This window comes from Rhinopithecus roxellana, chromosome 16, assembly GCF_007565055.1.
Source record: "Rhinopithecus roxellana isolate Shanxi Qingling chromosome 16, ASM756505v1, whole genome shotgun sequence".
NCBI lineage: Eukaryota > Metazoa > Chordata > Mammalia > Primates > Cercopithecidae > Rhinopithecus > Rhinopithecus roxellana.
The window spans coordinates 113,194,336-113,210,288 of record NC_044564.1 but is presented as its reverse complement, the minus strand read 5'-3'; the positions used below and the strand labels follow the sequence as shown (position 1 = coordinate 113,210,288).

The following is a 15,953-nucleotide window of genomic DNA, read 5'->3' as shown; positions in this document are numbered from 1 at the left end:
GGATAGCAGTTCTATCATCCATTAACTGTTGGATTATGGACGATGTTCAACTCACCTGCGCCTCACTTTCCACATCTGTGCAAAGGAGACAAAGAAGATATTCTCATCCAAATTTTAAAAATAATTATGGGTGATGGAACTGAGGCCCAGAGAAACTGATTTGTTCAAGGTCACACCAATAAGGAGTAAACGACCTAATACACATAATACTTAGAACATGGCATGTGAGTTCTTAATGAATATGCCCTTTTCTTTTTTGTTTTCTAATTTGAGGGACTGAAAAATGATACCTCATTATCACTGTCTTTACATTTCCCCTGCTTACTAGTGGAGTTATGTGCTCTTTCATTTGGATTCTCTCCTCTGTGAATTGCTTTTTCATACCCTTGACTCATTTTTGTCTCATCATATACAATCAGAATATTCTGTATATTAGGGATATTAGCCCATTATCTCTCCTATACCTGTAGTGCAGTTGTGCGATCTTGGCTCACTGCAACCTCTGCCTCCCAGGTTCAAACGATTCTCCTGCCTCAGCCTCCCAAGTAGCTGGGATTACAAGTACACACCATGCCTGGCTCTGCTTTTTCTTTTTTTTTTTTTTTTTTTTTTTTTTGGTCTGTAATGATTTTTACAAGAGGTTTTTGTTTTTGTTTGTTTGTTTGTTTTTTGGTCTGTAATGATTTTTACAAGAGGCTTTTTTTTTTTTTAATTTAAAAAACTTAGAGACAAGGTCTCACTATCTTGCCTAGGCTGGGATTATAGGCATGAGCCACCATGCCCATCCCCTCCTCATGTTTTACACACACACACACACACACACACACACACACATACACACATGATTAACGATTAAGCAGATATTTTATTTAGTAAGATTGACATTTTAATGAAATTATATTTTTATGTTGGGTTTTTTTTTTTTTTTTTTTTGGTTTGTTTTTTTTGAGACAGATTCTCACTTTGTTGCCCAGGCTGGAATGAAGTTGCATGAATACAGCTCACTGCAGGCTCAGCCTTCTGGGCTCATGCGATTTTCCTGTCTCTTCCCCCCAAGTAGCTGGGACTACAGGTGCACACCACCACATCCAGCTAATTTTTGCATCTTTTGTTGAGATGGGGTTTCACCATTTTGCCCAGGCTGGTCTCAAACTCCTGATCTCAAGCAATTCACCCACCTCGGCCCCACAAAGAGCTAGGATTACAGGTGTGAGCCACAGCACCTGGCCAAAATTGTTTTCATATCCTAGAATTGCCATGTCCCTCCATTTATTTACACCCCATTTTATAACATCAATAAAATCTTTTTTATGGCCCTTGCACTTTTGTTAAGTTTATTCCCAAGTATTTTTATAGTTGTATCATTAAAGTAGAAAGGGGATATACTTTCCATTTCCATTTTAAACCAGCTATTGTCAGTATAGAAAATGTTATTTGCCTATGTCTTTTTTATCCAGTTAGCCTCCCAAATTCTATTATAAATTCAAGTATTTCTTATACGAGAATCTCATGAGTTTTCAAGGTGTACAGTTATATAACCCATAAATACAGATAATTCTTCTAAAATGTTTACATCACTTCATTTTTTCAGCTTACTGCATTAGCTAAGACTTTCAAAGCAATGCTGAATAATAGTGGTGATAAAAGGTATTCTTATGTTGTTCCTGATATCCTGAATGTGTCAGCCTTTCACCATGTAGTATATTGGCTGTTGGTTTTGAAAAATTGTCTTTATCATCTTAGTAATTTCTTTCTACTCTCATTTCACTAATCCACTTAGTTTTTATTCAGAACAGCTATTTTTTAAATTTCTTTTCTTTTTTTTTTTTTTTGAGACAGGGTCTCTCGCTCTGTTGCCAGGCTGGAGTGCAGTGGCATGATCTTGGCTCACAGCAACCTCTGCCTCCCAGGTTCAAGTGATTCTCCTGCCCCAGACTCCCGAGTACCTGGGACTACAGGGGCGCACCACCATGCCCAGCTGATTTTTGAAATTCAATAGAAACGGGGTTTCACCATGTTGGCCAGGATAGTCTCAATCTCTTGACCTCGTGATCTACCTGCCTCGGCCTCCCAAAGTGCTGGGATTACAGGCGTGAGCCACCGCGCCCGGCCCAGAACAGCAATTGATTCTATCAAATGACTTTTTGGCATAGGTTCCCTTCTTTAAGTGATTCAAGTAGTGAATTACATTGATAGATTTCCTTATGTTAAAGTAGTTTTATCCGGCTGTATTTTCTCTTACTATAACTACTGAATTTTATCTGTTTATATCTAGGCTATTTGCATCTATATTCATCTATAAGTGAGATGCTTATAGTTTTATTGTGCTATCTTATCAAACGTTTCTGAAACGGGAAGTGGAATCAAAAGAGAATTTTATTTTTCAATGGGGATTTTTAAAAATGCTATTGTTGTTAAGACAGAATGGAACATGCTAAATGGTGACAGAAGGGGTCCACTGGAGGGCAGGTGCAGTGGTTCATGCCTATAATCCCAGAACTTTGGGAGGCTGAGGTGGGTGGATCGCTTAAGCTCAGGAGTTCAAGACCAACTTGGGAAAATGGCGAAATCCCATCTCTACAAAAAATACAAAAATGAGTCAGGTGTGATGGTTCACGCCTGTAGTCTCAGCTACTTGGGGGGCAGACGTGGGAAGAACACTTGAACCTAGGAGATTGAGGCTGCATTGAGCTGAGATAGCGCCACTGCACTCCAGCCTGGGTGACAAAGTGAGACCCTGTCTCAAAAAAAAAAAAGAAAGCATCCAGCAGAGAACTTGAAGATGAAGGAGAAAGGATCACTGGTAGAGGGAAATTTCAGAGAAGGTGAAACAGATGCAGAGAACACATAGGTTATAAAAGGGATGCCTGAATTATGACTGAATGGAAGGGATTCCAATCACTAGATTTAGGAGTTTAGTAGCTAAAAGTTAAGTGAGTTAGTTACCATCTAATGACTTCTATTTTCTCTATTGTAACACTACTTACACTCACAAATATTTCTGTTTATTTATGAGCTTATATATAGCTATTTCAGAGAACAAATGTTGCCATTAATAGAGATATTTTCTTCGTGTTATACAGTTATCTATTTTTTTAGGACATTTGCAAAACTCTACAGACTTAAAAACAAGAATTTCACTCTCTCATTTCCAGCACTCAATCTCACAGGCAAACAGAAATCCAAGAGTCCTTAATACAAAATCAGACACAAAATATTGCTGTCATAGAAAAATGATTAATTAAGCAGAAATTTTATTTCCAAGCTCTTCAAAGACTGTTACAGACATGAATAATGTATCCTTCTAAAAAAGTGTCCCAAATTAAATCAAAGGCACATCATCAAAGTAAAACACTTGTGACGTTAAGAATTATTTTAGGTTGTAATATTTTCATGTTAGTTTGTAACCATTTACAATGTTCTGTGGGTCACATTTTAAACATTTTTAAATATATAAAATTCTGTATTTCTTTGCAGCCACAACTACAAAGTAGAGGAACTTAAGAATACAAAGATCGAATCTGCTTCATTTATATACACGATGGGGCAGCCTAATGCACATCATAACATTAACTTTTCCAAAAAAGTTTGCTAAGAAACTGCTCCTATATTTAGTGTTAAAAATAAAATAATCTTCCCATTTAGAAAAATCAAGACATCAGTCAATTAGTAAAGCCTATTCTTCCTCCCAGCAATTTGTACTTTCTTGTATTCATTTAGGAATTGTGAATTCATGAGAAAAGAACACATTTTTTATGGTATAAATATCTTCCAGGAACAACAGTTTACAAGTTTAAACAAACACAACTATTTTCTTTCTTAAAATGTAAACATTCAGTAAATAAAACATACATGATATTCCAGGTGTAGAAATATTAGTAACTCACTGATGAAACAGGTGCATTTTGGTATATTTGGTGGTAAGGTTTGTGTTTGTCTTATGTATAAAAGTACTTGTACAAAAAGCAGGCTATTACTATTTAAAACTCTATTTCTTCACCCAGTTTCCTCACTCAAGTAGAAACTCATGAATGTCTGTGATTTTCGCTATGGGACCAGGCCACAGGAAAGGGCTAAAACATCTCTAATCAGAGTTAGGGAAAAGTGTTTTCTTGAGACTTGAAGGCAGTCATTCGTCACTCTGTGCTTGAAGGCATTCCTCAGCGAACTGCTCTCCTACTGGAAAAAGAGTTTGTTTGGTTTTCACTTTAGGAAGATTTATTTATAAAATTACCTAGTCATCATTTCATAGGGTACTTTAGTATTCAAGAAATAGAAAGCAACAGGTGAGCGAAGCACGGTGGCTCACGCCTGTAATCCCAACACTTTGGGAGGCCAAGGCGGGCGGATTACCTGATGTCGGGAGTTCAAGACCAGCCTGACTAACATGAAGAAACCCCATCTTTACTAAAAATACAAAAAAATTAGCCAGGCATGGTGGCGGGCACCTGTAATCCCAGCTACTAGGGAGACTGAGGCAGGGGAATCGCTTGAACCCAGGAGGCAGAGGTTGTGGTTAGCTGAGATTGCACCATTGTACTGCAGCCTGGGCAACGAGAGCAAAACTCCGTCTTAAACAACAACAAAAAAAGAAAGTAACAGGTGAATACAAAAGACATGTAAACCATACCACTGAATGAGCAGCCCCCATGAAAGTGCTTTGCAAAGCGGGGTGCAGTGGCTCACAACTGCAATCCCAGCACTTTGGGAGGCCGAGATGGGCAGGTCACTTCACTTGAGGTCAGGAGAACAGCCTGAGCAATACGGTGAAACCTCATCTCTGCTAAAAATACAAAACTGTAGACATTCAAAACTCAGTTGCTCAAGTCCTTCAGGCATGGTGCTGTGTACCTGCAGTCACAGCTACTCAGGAGGCTGAGGCAGGAGATCTGTTTGAATCTGGTAGGCGGAGGTTGCAGTAAGCCAGGATCATGCGACTGAACTCCAGCATGGGTGACAGAGCGAGACTCCATCTCAATTTTTAAAAGGGAAGGAAGGAAGGGAAGGAAGGGAAGGAAGGGAAGGAAGGAAAGGAAGGAAGGAAAGGGCTTTGTAAAAAGAAAAATGCTATGCCAACATAAGACTATTATCTTAACACCATAAATATGAACTTTTTCCATTAAAAAGTACAATAGGATTTGATAGATTGCTTCCTTCTTTTAAATGTGAACAATTTCCTTTTGCTACTTGTGAAGAAGGAGCTAAGATAATTACTTACTGTATAAACACCCCTTAGAATACATCATTTGAAATATGTTGGTCTCAAAAGACTCTAATAATTCATGCCCTTGTCATCTTAAAAAAACATTGCGTCACGCCTGTAATCCCAGCACTTTGCGAGGCCAAGGCGGGCAGATCATGAGGTCAGGAGTTTGAGACCAGTCAGTTCGAGACCAGCCCAGCCAACATGGTGAAACCCTGTTTCTACTAAAAATACAAAACAAATTTGACAGGCGTGGTGGCATGTGCCTGTAATCCCAGTTACTAGGGTGGCTGAGGCAGGAGAATTGCTTCAACCTGGGAGACGGAGGATGCAGTGAGCCAAGATTGTGCCACTGCACTCCAGCCTGGGCAACAGAGCTCAGTGGTGACCGGGGAAACACATTGTGAAAATGACCCCAATACAAAGTATTCAAACCCATGAAATTTCTAATATGCTACCCGAGAGGTGTTTTCATTTATCAATTTTTAAAGCTCTTTTAACCCCACTCACACTTTTTCCCAGTAGCTACATTTCTTCCTCCATTAAAACATAAAGATATATTCTGAAAACCATTAGGACAGAAATCACAGCAGGTGGTAGGCACACATCTCCCACTCTGGGGAGTCCTTAGTCCCAAAAGTAGCAGATCCCAACCCTGGGATACTATAAGGACAGAGAGGGTGGGCTTAAGGTCAAGAAATTACTGGCCGGGAGTGGTGGCTCACACCTGTAATCCCAGCACTTTAGGAGGTTGAGGCGGGTGGATCATCTGAGGTCAGGAGTTCGAGACCAGCCTGACCAATATGGTGAAATCCCATCTCTACTAAAAATACAAACATTAGCCGGACGTGGTGGCATGCACCTGTAGTCCCAGCTACTCAGGAGGCTGAGGCAAGAGAATTGCTTGAACCTGGGAGGTGGAGGTTGCAGTGAGCCAAGATCATGCCACTGTACTCTAGCCTGGGTGACTGAGCGAGACTGTCTCAAAAAAAAAAAAAAAGAAAAAGAAAGAAAAGAAAAGAAATTACTACCAGCCAACTCAATTAAAGAGCTCAAGTACAGAAGGATATTGGCATCTCATGACTTAGTGCCAAAGAGACTTCAGACTGTCCTAATTAGATGTATTCTACAGGCAAAGTAACTATACACTAGAATCACCCTTCAGGGAAAGTTGTGCACTTTGCTGGCTGTTATTTTAATTCCCCCAAGAACTGTAGACATTCAAAACTCAGTTGCTCAAGTCCTTTGGGAAGCCCTGTGATAACGCTATGGGCCCAAGACATAATGGTGTATCATTACTCACGAGTCTTCAGAGTAAAGCACAGGATCTGGGCTCCCGGAAGGGGTTACTTCCGGCTGGAACACCCACCAGCAGGGCATCCTTGCAGGCATTCTGCATACAGTACTGTTGAAGCTCTGCAGCTGCCTGAGAGACCTGAAACAAAGGGACAGCAACATGGCACACTGCTCACGGCCAAGCCATCCGGCAGTCAAGGATATTCTGCAAATGATCATCCAACTTGGTAAATATCAACTTTTTGTGACCTCCAAAAGTCTCTTTCTGCTGAACGTTCTAATAGTTGAACTACAAAGAGGAAAGGTTACAATTTCCATAAACTTCAATTTAGATATTTTTTGGTTTAGTTGCTTATTCAACACAGGCAAGAAAAAGCTGTATCTTTGATCCATTTAGAAATCTAGTTTTGAGACTGAATGGATAAAGAAATAGCTCATTCTAGCATTCCCTTTACAAATTTTCACTTATATAAAACATGCATTGATATATCCAAGTTTGCCAAATGAGCAAATTGTCTTAATGTTTACAAGTCTGAAGGCTTATTCAGTCTGCTCCAAACAAGTGATAAAGTTCTTCTGCCTTGCTTTTGAGGCATTATAGCTTATTGTTTAGGAGTATAGCCTCTGGAACCACACTGCATGGACTCAAATTCAGCTCTGTCACTACCTAGATAACCTTGGGCAAGTTACTCAACATCTCAGTAGCTGTTTTCTCATCTGTGAAATGATTAGAAATAGTAACCCACCTCTCTGGGTTGCTGTAACAATTGAGTGAGTTCACACATATAAAGCCATTAGAATAGCGCTAACATATAGCAATACATTTGTGGTAGTCTGCAAACGTGATCACAATAGTTTGCAGCTCCTTCCACCAACAGGTAGAGTCTATTGACCCACCCCTTGAATCTGGGCTGACTGCAGCCAGGCGCAGTGGCTCACACCTGTAATCCCAGCACTTTAAGAGGCCGAGAGGTGGTGGATCATGAGGTCAGGAGTTCGAGACCAGCCTGACCAACATGGTGAAACTCCATCTCCACCAAAAAAAAAAAAAAATACAAAAATTAGCCAGGTGTGGTGGCGTGCATCTATAGTCCCAGCTACTCAGGAGGCTGAGGCAGGAGAATCGCTTGAACCCAGGAGGTGGAGGTTTCAGTGAGCCAAGATCGCGCCCTTGCACTCCAGCCTGGGCGACAAGAGCAAAACTCCGTCTCAAAAAAAAAAAAAACAAAAAAAAAGAAAAGAATCTGGGCTGACTTTGACCAGTAGAATGTGGTAGAATAAAGGGCAAGTTCCAGGGTAGTCCTCAAGAGTCTCTGCACCTACCTCTCTTGGTGCAGGTGGAACGGTAAGACAACTATCTGAACGAGCCCAAGATAGCCTCCTGGAGATCTTGTGGAGGAGAACCGGTAAGCTAGAACCAGCACCTGCCTATCAACCTGCAGACATGCGAGCGACGCCATTCTAAATCACCCAGACACCAGCCAACACCAGCCAACACTCTATCTGATTGCAGATGCATGGGAGAGTCCAGAAGATCGCAGAACTGTACACCTGAACCTAGCTCAAATTGTCCATCTAAGAACTGTGAGTATAAATGTTTTAAGTCACTAAATTTTGGGGTGGTCTGTTAGGCAACAAAAACTAACTGATACAATATTATTATCCCTTTTCTTATCTTCCATTTGATGCGTAATTCTACTTGGAGGTTTTCCTCATTGTACTTTTTTTTTTTTTTTTTTTTGCATTAAAAGGTGTTTTGGGCCGGGCGCATGGCTCATGCCTGTAATCCCAACACTTTGGGAGGCTGAGGCGGGCAGATCATGAGGTCAGGAGATTGATACCATCCTGGCTAACACGGTGAAATCCCGTCTCTACTAAAAAAATATAAAAAATTAGCTGGGCGTGCTGGTGGGCACCTGTAGTCCCAGTTACTCGGGAGGCTGAGGCAGGAGAATGGTGTGAACCCAGGAGGCAGAGCTTGCAGTGAGCCAAGACAGGGCCACTGTACTCCAGCCTGAGCGACAGAGCAAGACTCCGTCTCAAAAAAAAAAAAAAAAAAAAAAAAGGTGTTTTCAATAAAATTCACCCATATTGTACAAAAATGGTTCCGATTGCTGTTCAGATATTACTACTACTTTGTGTTAATTTTCCAAGCCTCCAAATAACTGGAAAATTAACTGTTTATGCTACAATTGCTACCAAGTTTCTGGACAGCTCTAGGAATTTTGGTTGCATTAATGTAATGACAGTTTACTCTGTATTATATAAATATAGAACCATAATATAATATTACAGGGCTAATGCTGAAGTTTGCTTTTTCTCTCAATAGAAGCTCTGACATTTTCATGTTAATTATAATTGGAATTAATGGTTATATATGCCAGTTATTAATTCAAAAGAAATCGAGAATCAATTACGCTCAGGCTTACTATCTTTGCATTGGGGCAACAGGTCAACTCCACACATGGTAGGTGGAAGGACACTGTCTTCCAGGACTCCTGGAGAAATGAGACGAACTGAACTCTAGTCTCAAGAACATGGTCAAAAAGTTAAGGTAAGGGGATATGTAGAGAAAGTAAGAGAAGAGTAAACGTGGTCAGCATCTCTCTAACACTAGCAAGGGAGAGAGGCTTTGGGCTGGGAGACTATAAGCCCAAATACTTGCAAGCTGTCCTCTGCCACTGGAGGTGGGATAACCTCCACCCAGGTTACATGACTTTCCTTGGTTTGAGCCCGTGTTTAACCAGCAACTTCTGAGAGGCTCTTCTAAAGGAGGAGTTCTTGGAAGGATACGAAACATTCCTATAGCCAGGAAGGGATGTCCTCTATTCTATGCTAGAAGATCGGTCCTGGTTTATTTTCCAGATAGCAAGTCTGTCAAAGAGAAGACACCTCTGGCTATGCTAAGCACATCCAACACTGAGTCCTGAAATGAGGTAGACCAGACCCTAGAATGTTGTGATTCTCTAAGGTATTGTCTGAGAAAAGTGCAGCCAGGTACTGCAGATCACACTTTCATGAGCGCACCTCTTAAATAGGTTTATTATCCTATTAGTAAATAAGTTTACTGTGAGCTTGGGCAACTCACCTGAGTTATATGGCTCTTGGTTTCATCATCATTTTTAAAATGTAGATAAGAATATCTTTCCCGCCAGGCGCCATGGCTCATGCCTGTAATCCCAGCACTTTGGGAGCTTGAGGAGGGAGGATCACCTGAGGTCAGGAGATCAAGACCAGCCTGGCCAACATGGTGAAACTCCGTCTGCACTAAAAAATATATATATAAATTAGCCAATTAGCAGACGTGGTGGCGGCTGCCTGTAATCCCAGCTACTTGGGAGGCTGAGGCAGGAGAATCGCTTGAACCTGGGAGGCAGAGGTTGCAGTGAGCTGAGACCATGCCACTGCACTCCAACCTGGGCAACAAGAGCGAAACTCCATCTCAAAAAAAAAAAAAAAAAAAGAATGTATTTCGTCTTTCTTAGCCACTTGGCGGGTAGGCAGGCATCTGACTGGCTCACAGTTTTCCTTTCCACCTCAGGTCCCCACACTGTCTTTGCAAATTTCCAACAACCCTGCTTTCAGTTCCCTGACTTCCTCCCCTCAAACAGCCTTCTCCTCAGTGCTAACAGATACAGTTACAACACCTGTAACTGCTCTACTTCTGAAATTTTACACTCCAGTATCCTACTCTGTGATCACAATCTCTCCTTCCCATCCAGGGTGCTGCCTCCTTTATTCTTCCTTTATTCTGCTCTGACCTCACCGAGATCACCAGGCATCACTTCCTCCCCTTCTGTCTCACCTATCACCAGGAGGCTGGCTCCATTCCTTCTCTATCCATCTAGGCTCAGCCTCTTTCTGGCCAGACCTTCACACACCCTGCCCTCCCGCCCCACCTCCAACCTTTCCGGCATACCTGCCCTGCTAACTCACTCCTCTTTCAACTACCGTTCACCTTCAGCACTCACATTCCAGGATGGTCAAAGATTGCTGCAGGAAAAAAAAATCACAAATATGACCAGCAGTCTCCCTTCTCACAGCAGCTGGGCCTTCAGAGTCACAGCGCATCTACGTGCCTGCTCAGGGGCCACTCCCTTAGTACCCTTTCCTCTGCCTTAGAAGAAAACGTGGCCTCCTATTTCACAAAGAAAAGTGTCACCATGTAAGTTTAGCCCACATCTAGAAACTTATCTTTACACACATCCTTACCTTCTTTCTTCCTGTCTCAGAAGCTGTGCCACCAATCCCCCCGCCCCCCGCCCCCGCCCCCAAAGTAGCCCTGTCTCCTCTACCAGCAATTGGCTTCCATTTGTTTCTTCCCTGGAACCTAAAAATATAATTTGTTCCTTCTTCTCAACCCTAAAACATGGCTTTTCATTTCCTAAGTTTAAAAAACACGTTATTTCCTCTTAAAAACTAGATTTCTTCAAAAAGAAAAAAGTCTGCCTACCCTAAGACAGTCCAGATTCTGCTTTTACTAACACATAAGCCACCAAGACCTCTGCATTCCACAGCCCTCTCTCCCTTTACCCTGTTTATAATATTCACTCCACTTAGCATGTGAAGCGATGCTATGTATCCGTTAAGTTGCTGTTTACCTTCCCCTCCAGAACCACCCTATTCCCTGTAGCAGCGCCAGGCACACAGCAAAGGTGCCACTGAGGCACAGGGACTATCACGGGTGTGTTCCTTCCTATAGACCTTCTGCAAATAATGCTGCACTCGTTGCTAAACACGGCTCTACAGCAGACGCCTTTTAGCCAACTGACTAAACGCTGGACATGACTGAGCCCCCGGTTCTTGGAAATCCCTCCTTCCTTGCTGGGAAACCTTGCTGTCCCTTACTTCCTCTTCTCTCGGCCACCGGCCATCGGTGTGCCTGGTCCCCGGGTCCCAGTCTCTGAGCCCTGCTCTTCATAGAAGAGGCTTTTTCACCCCCATGCGCTTGAATGACCTCTTTCAGCCCTGGGCGCTGAGCTTCAGGCCATGAGGACAAATACCTCCAGGATGACTCCCCGGAGTCCCCAGGTCCGCAGCCGAACTCATCACTTCCCCAAACCCGCTCCCGCTCCTCTCTACCTCGGCGGGTGGCAGCGCCGTCCACCCCGTCACGACGACAGAAACCCGAGCATCCTGGCTCTCCTCCCTCTCGTTCTCATCCTACCAATCCATCACTAATTCGCGGCCCTGCGCTGGCCTCCCCAGCCCTGGTCCAATCCTCCCGGCCCGCGCGTCGCCGGCATCCCGGGAGCCCTCCGAGGAACTGACCACGGCCACCTTCTGGAGTGGGCGCGCCCCCAGGGACCCGGTCCCGACCACGACCGAGGGGCCCCCCAGGCGCGGCCTCCTCCCGTCGGGCCCGGGCCCCCGACTTGCCCCGCGCGCTCCCTTACCGCGGACCCCGCCGCCCCCCGCGCGCCCCGCCGAGGCCTCGCCGCCGCTCCCGCGTCCCCCCGCTGGCGCCCGGCCCTGGCTGCCGCCCTCCTCTTCTCACGCCCCGCGGGCAGAAGGACCGGAGCGTGGGTCCCCAGGGCCCGCACCTTGATCCTCTCCACGCCAGCCTCCAACTTGAGCTGCTCCACCAGGCGCTGCAGGGCGCTCGCGCTAGCCCCGGAGGACATGGCGGCGGCGCTGGGCTCCGAGGGCTGCTGGGCCCGGCCGGGCTGGGAGGAGCCGCCAGCCTCGAGCGCGGGCGCCACCCCGGGGCGGGGAAGCAGCTGCGCCCGCCCCGCCGCCCCAGCCCACCCGGCGCCGAGCGGCTTGCCAGAGACAGCGGGGACCCCAGCGGGCTGGCAGTGCTCTCCGCTCCTCAGCGCTCGAAACCTGGGTGGCACCTGCAGCTGGGCCTGGAACCGAGGCGGGGACCCGCCGAGCTGGGCGTCCTCCCGCGAAGCTGGCGCCCCTAGGATGTGCAGGAATCGCGAGGGCTTGGTACGCGAAGATGGAGTGGGCGGCAGCAAACACACACCCCTGAGAAATGAGAACTGGAGCCAAGGTGTGACATGAGTTGGGGAGATAAGGGGCCTTGCCAGACAGTATCCCCGGGGAACCAAGGATAGTTCATAGGATTTTCATGAGGCTGCAACAGGTTTCTAAATGAGCCTGTTACTGTTTCATGGAGATCCTGCCAGTTGATTTGGTGGAGTGAGTATGGTAAATTGGATAAAATCCCAGACCCTGACGTCTTTGTGAAACATACAGAATAAAATTAAATTCAGTGTCTCTCACTCTCATCTCACCATTTAACTGTCATCATTGTTTCTACTCTGCTGCCTTTTTATTTTTTTTTTTTTTTTGAGACAGGGTCTTGCTCTGTCACCCAGGGTGGAGTGCAGTGGCGTGATCACAGCTCCCTGTAGCCTCCACCTCCTGGGCTCAGGTGATCCTCCTGCCTCAGCCTCCTGAGTAGCTGGGACTACAGACACACGCCACCACGCCCGGCTAATTTTTGTATTTTTAGTAGAGACGGGGTTTCACCATGTTGGCCAGGCTGGTTTTGAACTCCTGGGCTCAGGTGATCCACCCACCTCAGCCTCCCAAAGGGCTGGCATTATAGGCCTACTGCATTTTTAAATAAGTGTTTTACAAGACTGGGATCATTACTATATTTAACATTTTTGTGTTGCTTTTTTCCATAACATGAATATGTCATTATTCTTGTGCATCATTGTATTTGTCAGAACTCACTTAAACTGAACAACGCAAAGGGACTTTAAACTAGTGAATTCAATTACCCAGATAATAATTTTGGGGCTCTCATGCTCCATGTTTTCACTCTGCTTTTTCTGAGATTAGCCTCATTTTCCTTGGTGGTGGATTGACTTCTCTAGTGGTATGAAGGAAGGCGCCACACTTTCACTGTCCGCATCTAGCAAACCCAGGAACAAGAGTACCTCTTTCTAATCGTTCCAGCAAACATCCCCACAATGAACCTCACTGACTGGTATTGAGTCTTGGCCCCACCCCTGGCCCAATTACTATTTGAAGGCAAGGATATGTGGCACTGATGTGCTCAGATTAGCTGTGCCTGGGCCAAAGGGAGACTTGCACATTTGAAAGCCCTCTCTAGTGGCCAGTTTCCTCACCACAAATAAATTAATAAATATTTCAGTAGAGAGATGAAAGTACATGTTGGGAACATTCAACAATCAATTCTTAGATTGATGAATAGGACAAAATAGAATGATTTCATATTTAAAAGATATGGCAAAGAACTCAGTGCAAAGATACACATACTGGATTAGGAAAGGCTCATCATAGATCGTGAGAGCTGGACTTTGGAGATACGGGTCTTGCAGAAGGCTAAGAAGAAAAGGAAGAACATTACAGTATGGAGGAGAGCTGGAGGTGATGCACACACGTAGAGTGAAGAAATTTAAAAATAGAGGAGGCTGTAGTGACTAACAGCAGATACAAAGTTGCTAGGGCCAGAAGTCATAGAAAACCTCACATACACACAAAAGTTTGTGGTAAACAGTGGGATAGCCACAGGGTAAGACATTTTGGGACTATTAATCTGAGATGAACGTGCAAAATGAACTGAAGTTGAGAAGATAAGATGGTTGATGCTGGGGGAGTAGCTGGAATGAGGCCCTGGGTAGGACTGTTAGAGTAGCAATGAGGGGGAACAAATTTAGAAAATGAAATCAGTGGTACTTCATGAAATGCAAAGAAAAGAGGACGAAGGGTTCTGTAGCAGAGAGTGGGCCAGAACTAATGCCAAAACAGAAATTAGGAAACAAGACTTGGCTTGAGATGAGTAAAAAATAATGTGGGGTTTGGTTTAGGAGTAACTAAGTGACTTCCATGGCACTGCTACATGCCTTTAGGCTGTTGACAATGTTTAGCAGCCAAGATGTTAATGTGAAAGATGTCTCCACAGCAGTGACAGCTGAAATAATGAGATTACCTCAAAATCATTAGAAATGAAGGCTTTGGAGTTGCGTTTAATGAAGAGACACACGTCAGCCATGTCACACTGTGTGTTATCAGTCATAAGGTAGCAGGAACAGTCTAGGGATGTGCTGTGTCTGCCTCCTTCATGCCGTACACACCCACTGCCCCGCCCACCTCAGTGTTACTTTGTGCCATTCAAGAGGAATGGTCTGTGATCCATGGATAAGCAGGCTGGGTGCCACTTGGACATGAGGAAGGCTGACCATCTGTGTGATGCTCCAGACTTTCCCCCTCAAAAGACTTCTCATCCATTACTTTTGCATCATGGAACTTCAGAGTTGAAGGGAACCATCAGACAGTGTGGCGCGTCTACAATTTCAGAGGTGAGGAAACAGACTCACTAAGGAAAGTGAAGTGACTTCCCCAGTATCACAAAATGGGAGCAGGGAAAAGAATTTCATTTTAGCTTTCAAGAGAATTCAGGCCAGACGCCGTGGCTCACGCCTGTAATCCCAGCACTTTGGGAGGCCGAGGCGGGGTGGATCACTTGAGGTCAGGAGTTCAAGACCAATCTGGCCAACATGGTGGGTTTCTACCATGGCCGGCTAATTTAAAATACAAAAATTAGCCGGGCATGGTGGCGCATGCCTGTAGTCCCAGCCACCTGGGAGGCTGAGGCACAAGTATTGCTTGAACCCGGAAGGTGGAGGCTGCAGTGAGACCGTGCCACTGCACTCCTGCCTGGGCGACAGAACAAGACTCCGTCTCAAACAAACAAAAAGAGAACTCCAGGTTTACCTAGAGGACCAGAGGCCTTTCACACATGTGCTGTGATTTCCAGGGCTCTAAACAGTGAGGGATAGAGACAGAGTACCCTTCTATCCTTCTCACCACAGCTAAAATGCATGGGTCACCAGTATAATATCTTTAAAATTTTGTTACACATTTTTTTTCCTTGGTTAAGCACAAACTTATAAATCTCATTTCCAAGAAACTTTCTAGGAATGTCAATACCCTTGTAATGACAAATGTTTCATTTGTTTCCCTGTTAGGATCTACAGTTCACTCCTCTGACTTGCATTTTATCACCTTTCTACTAACAGTGGATTATTCTTCCAGGAAAGGGGCTGTGAATCACTCTTCTCCATAAAAATAATGACATAATGGGAAGATATTTCTGCCAACGTTATATCAAAATGACAATAATATGTACCATCTATAGTTTGCAAAATGATTAACAGTAGGAAAACACATTAATAACTATATTTAATGTGACACAGTATCATGTACCATACAAATTATTTTACTTCTTTTTGCCTGTTACATTATTTTTAGAACCTAGAAATAATGAATCAGGAGCTGAAAGAATCACCAGCAGGTTTGTAGATTCAGAATGGCTTTTCTGGAGAGATTTTCACAGGTACTTTTGAGACTTTGGGAGATGGTAGAACTCAGGGCTATTAGATGTCTTTTTGAGCAACCATTCTAAGCATCTGTTTGCTACACTGAAAATGTCACTTCACTAAATGTAGGCCTTAGACTAGCAAGTTGCTGA

At 44.2% G+C, this 15,953-nt stretch overlaps 1 protein-coding gene across 3 annotated transcripts; it reads right to left on the bottom strand.

The window, feature by feature from the left end:
- Window positions 1-3,219: 3,219 nt before the first annotated feature.
- On the bottom strand, window positions 3,220-12,417 carry GNG10 (G protein subunit gamma 10). Of its 3 annotated transcripts, none has more exons than XM_030919768.1 (3): window positions 12,043-12,417; window positions 6,507-6,638; window positions 3,220-4,179 (listed from the first exon to the last, which is right to left on the bottom strand). In XM_030919768.1, the coding sequence occupies exons 1-2, from the start codon at window positions 12,121-12,123 to the stop codon at window positions 6,513-6,515; spliced, it is 207 nt and encodes a 68-aa protein (XP_030775628.1). In that variant the 5' UTR covers window positions 12,124-12,417; the 3' UTR covers window positions 3,220-4,179; window positions 6,507-6,512. The 3 variants fall into 3 exon arrangements, with proteins under 3 accessions (XP_030775628.1, XP_030775629.1, XP_030775630.1); XM_030919769.1 differs by having other exon boundaries at window positions 3,220-4,176; XM_030919770.1 differs by lacking the exon at window positions 3,220-4,179 and adding an exon at window positions 4,482-4,973.
- Window positions 12,418-15,953: the final 3,536 nt, after the last annotated feature.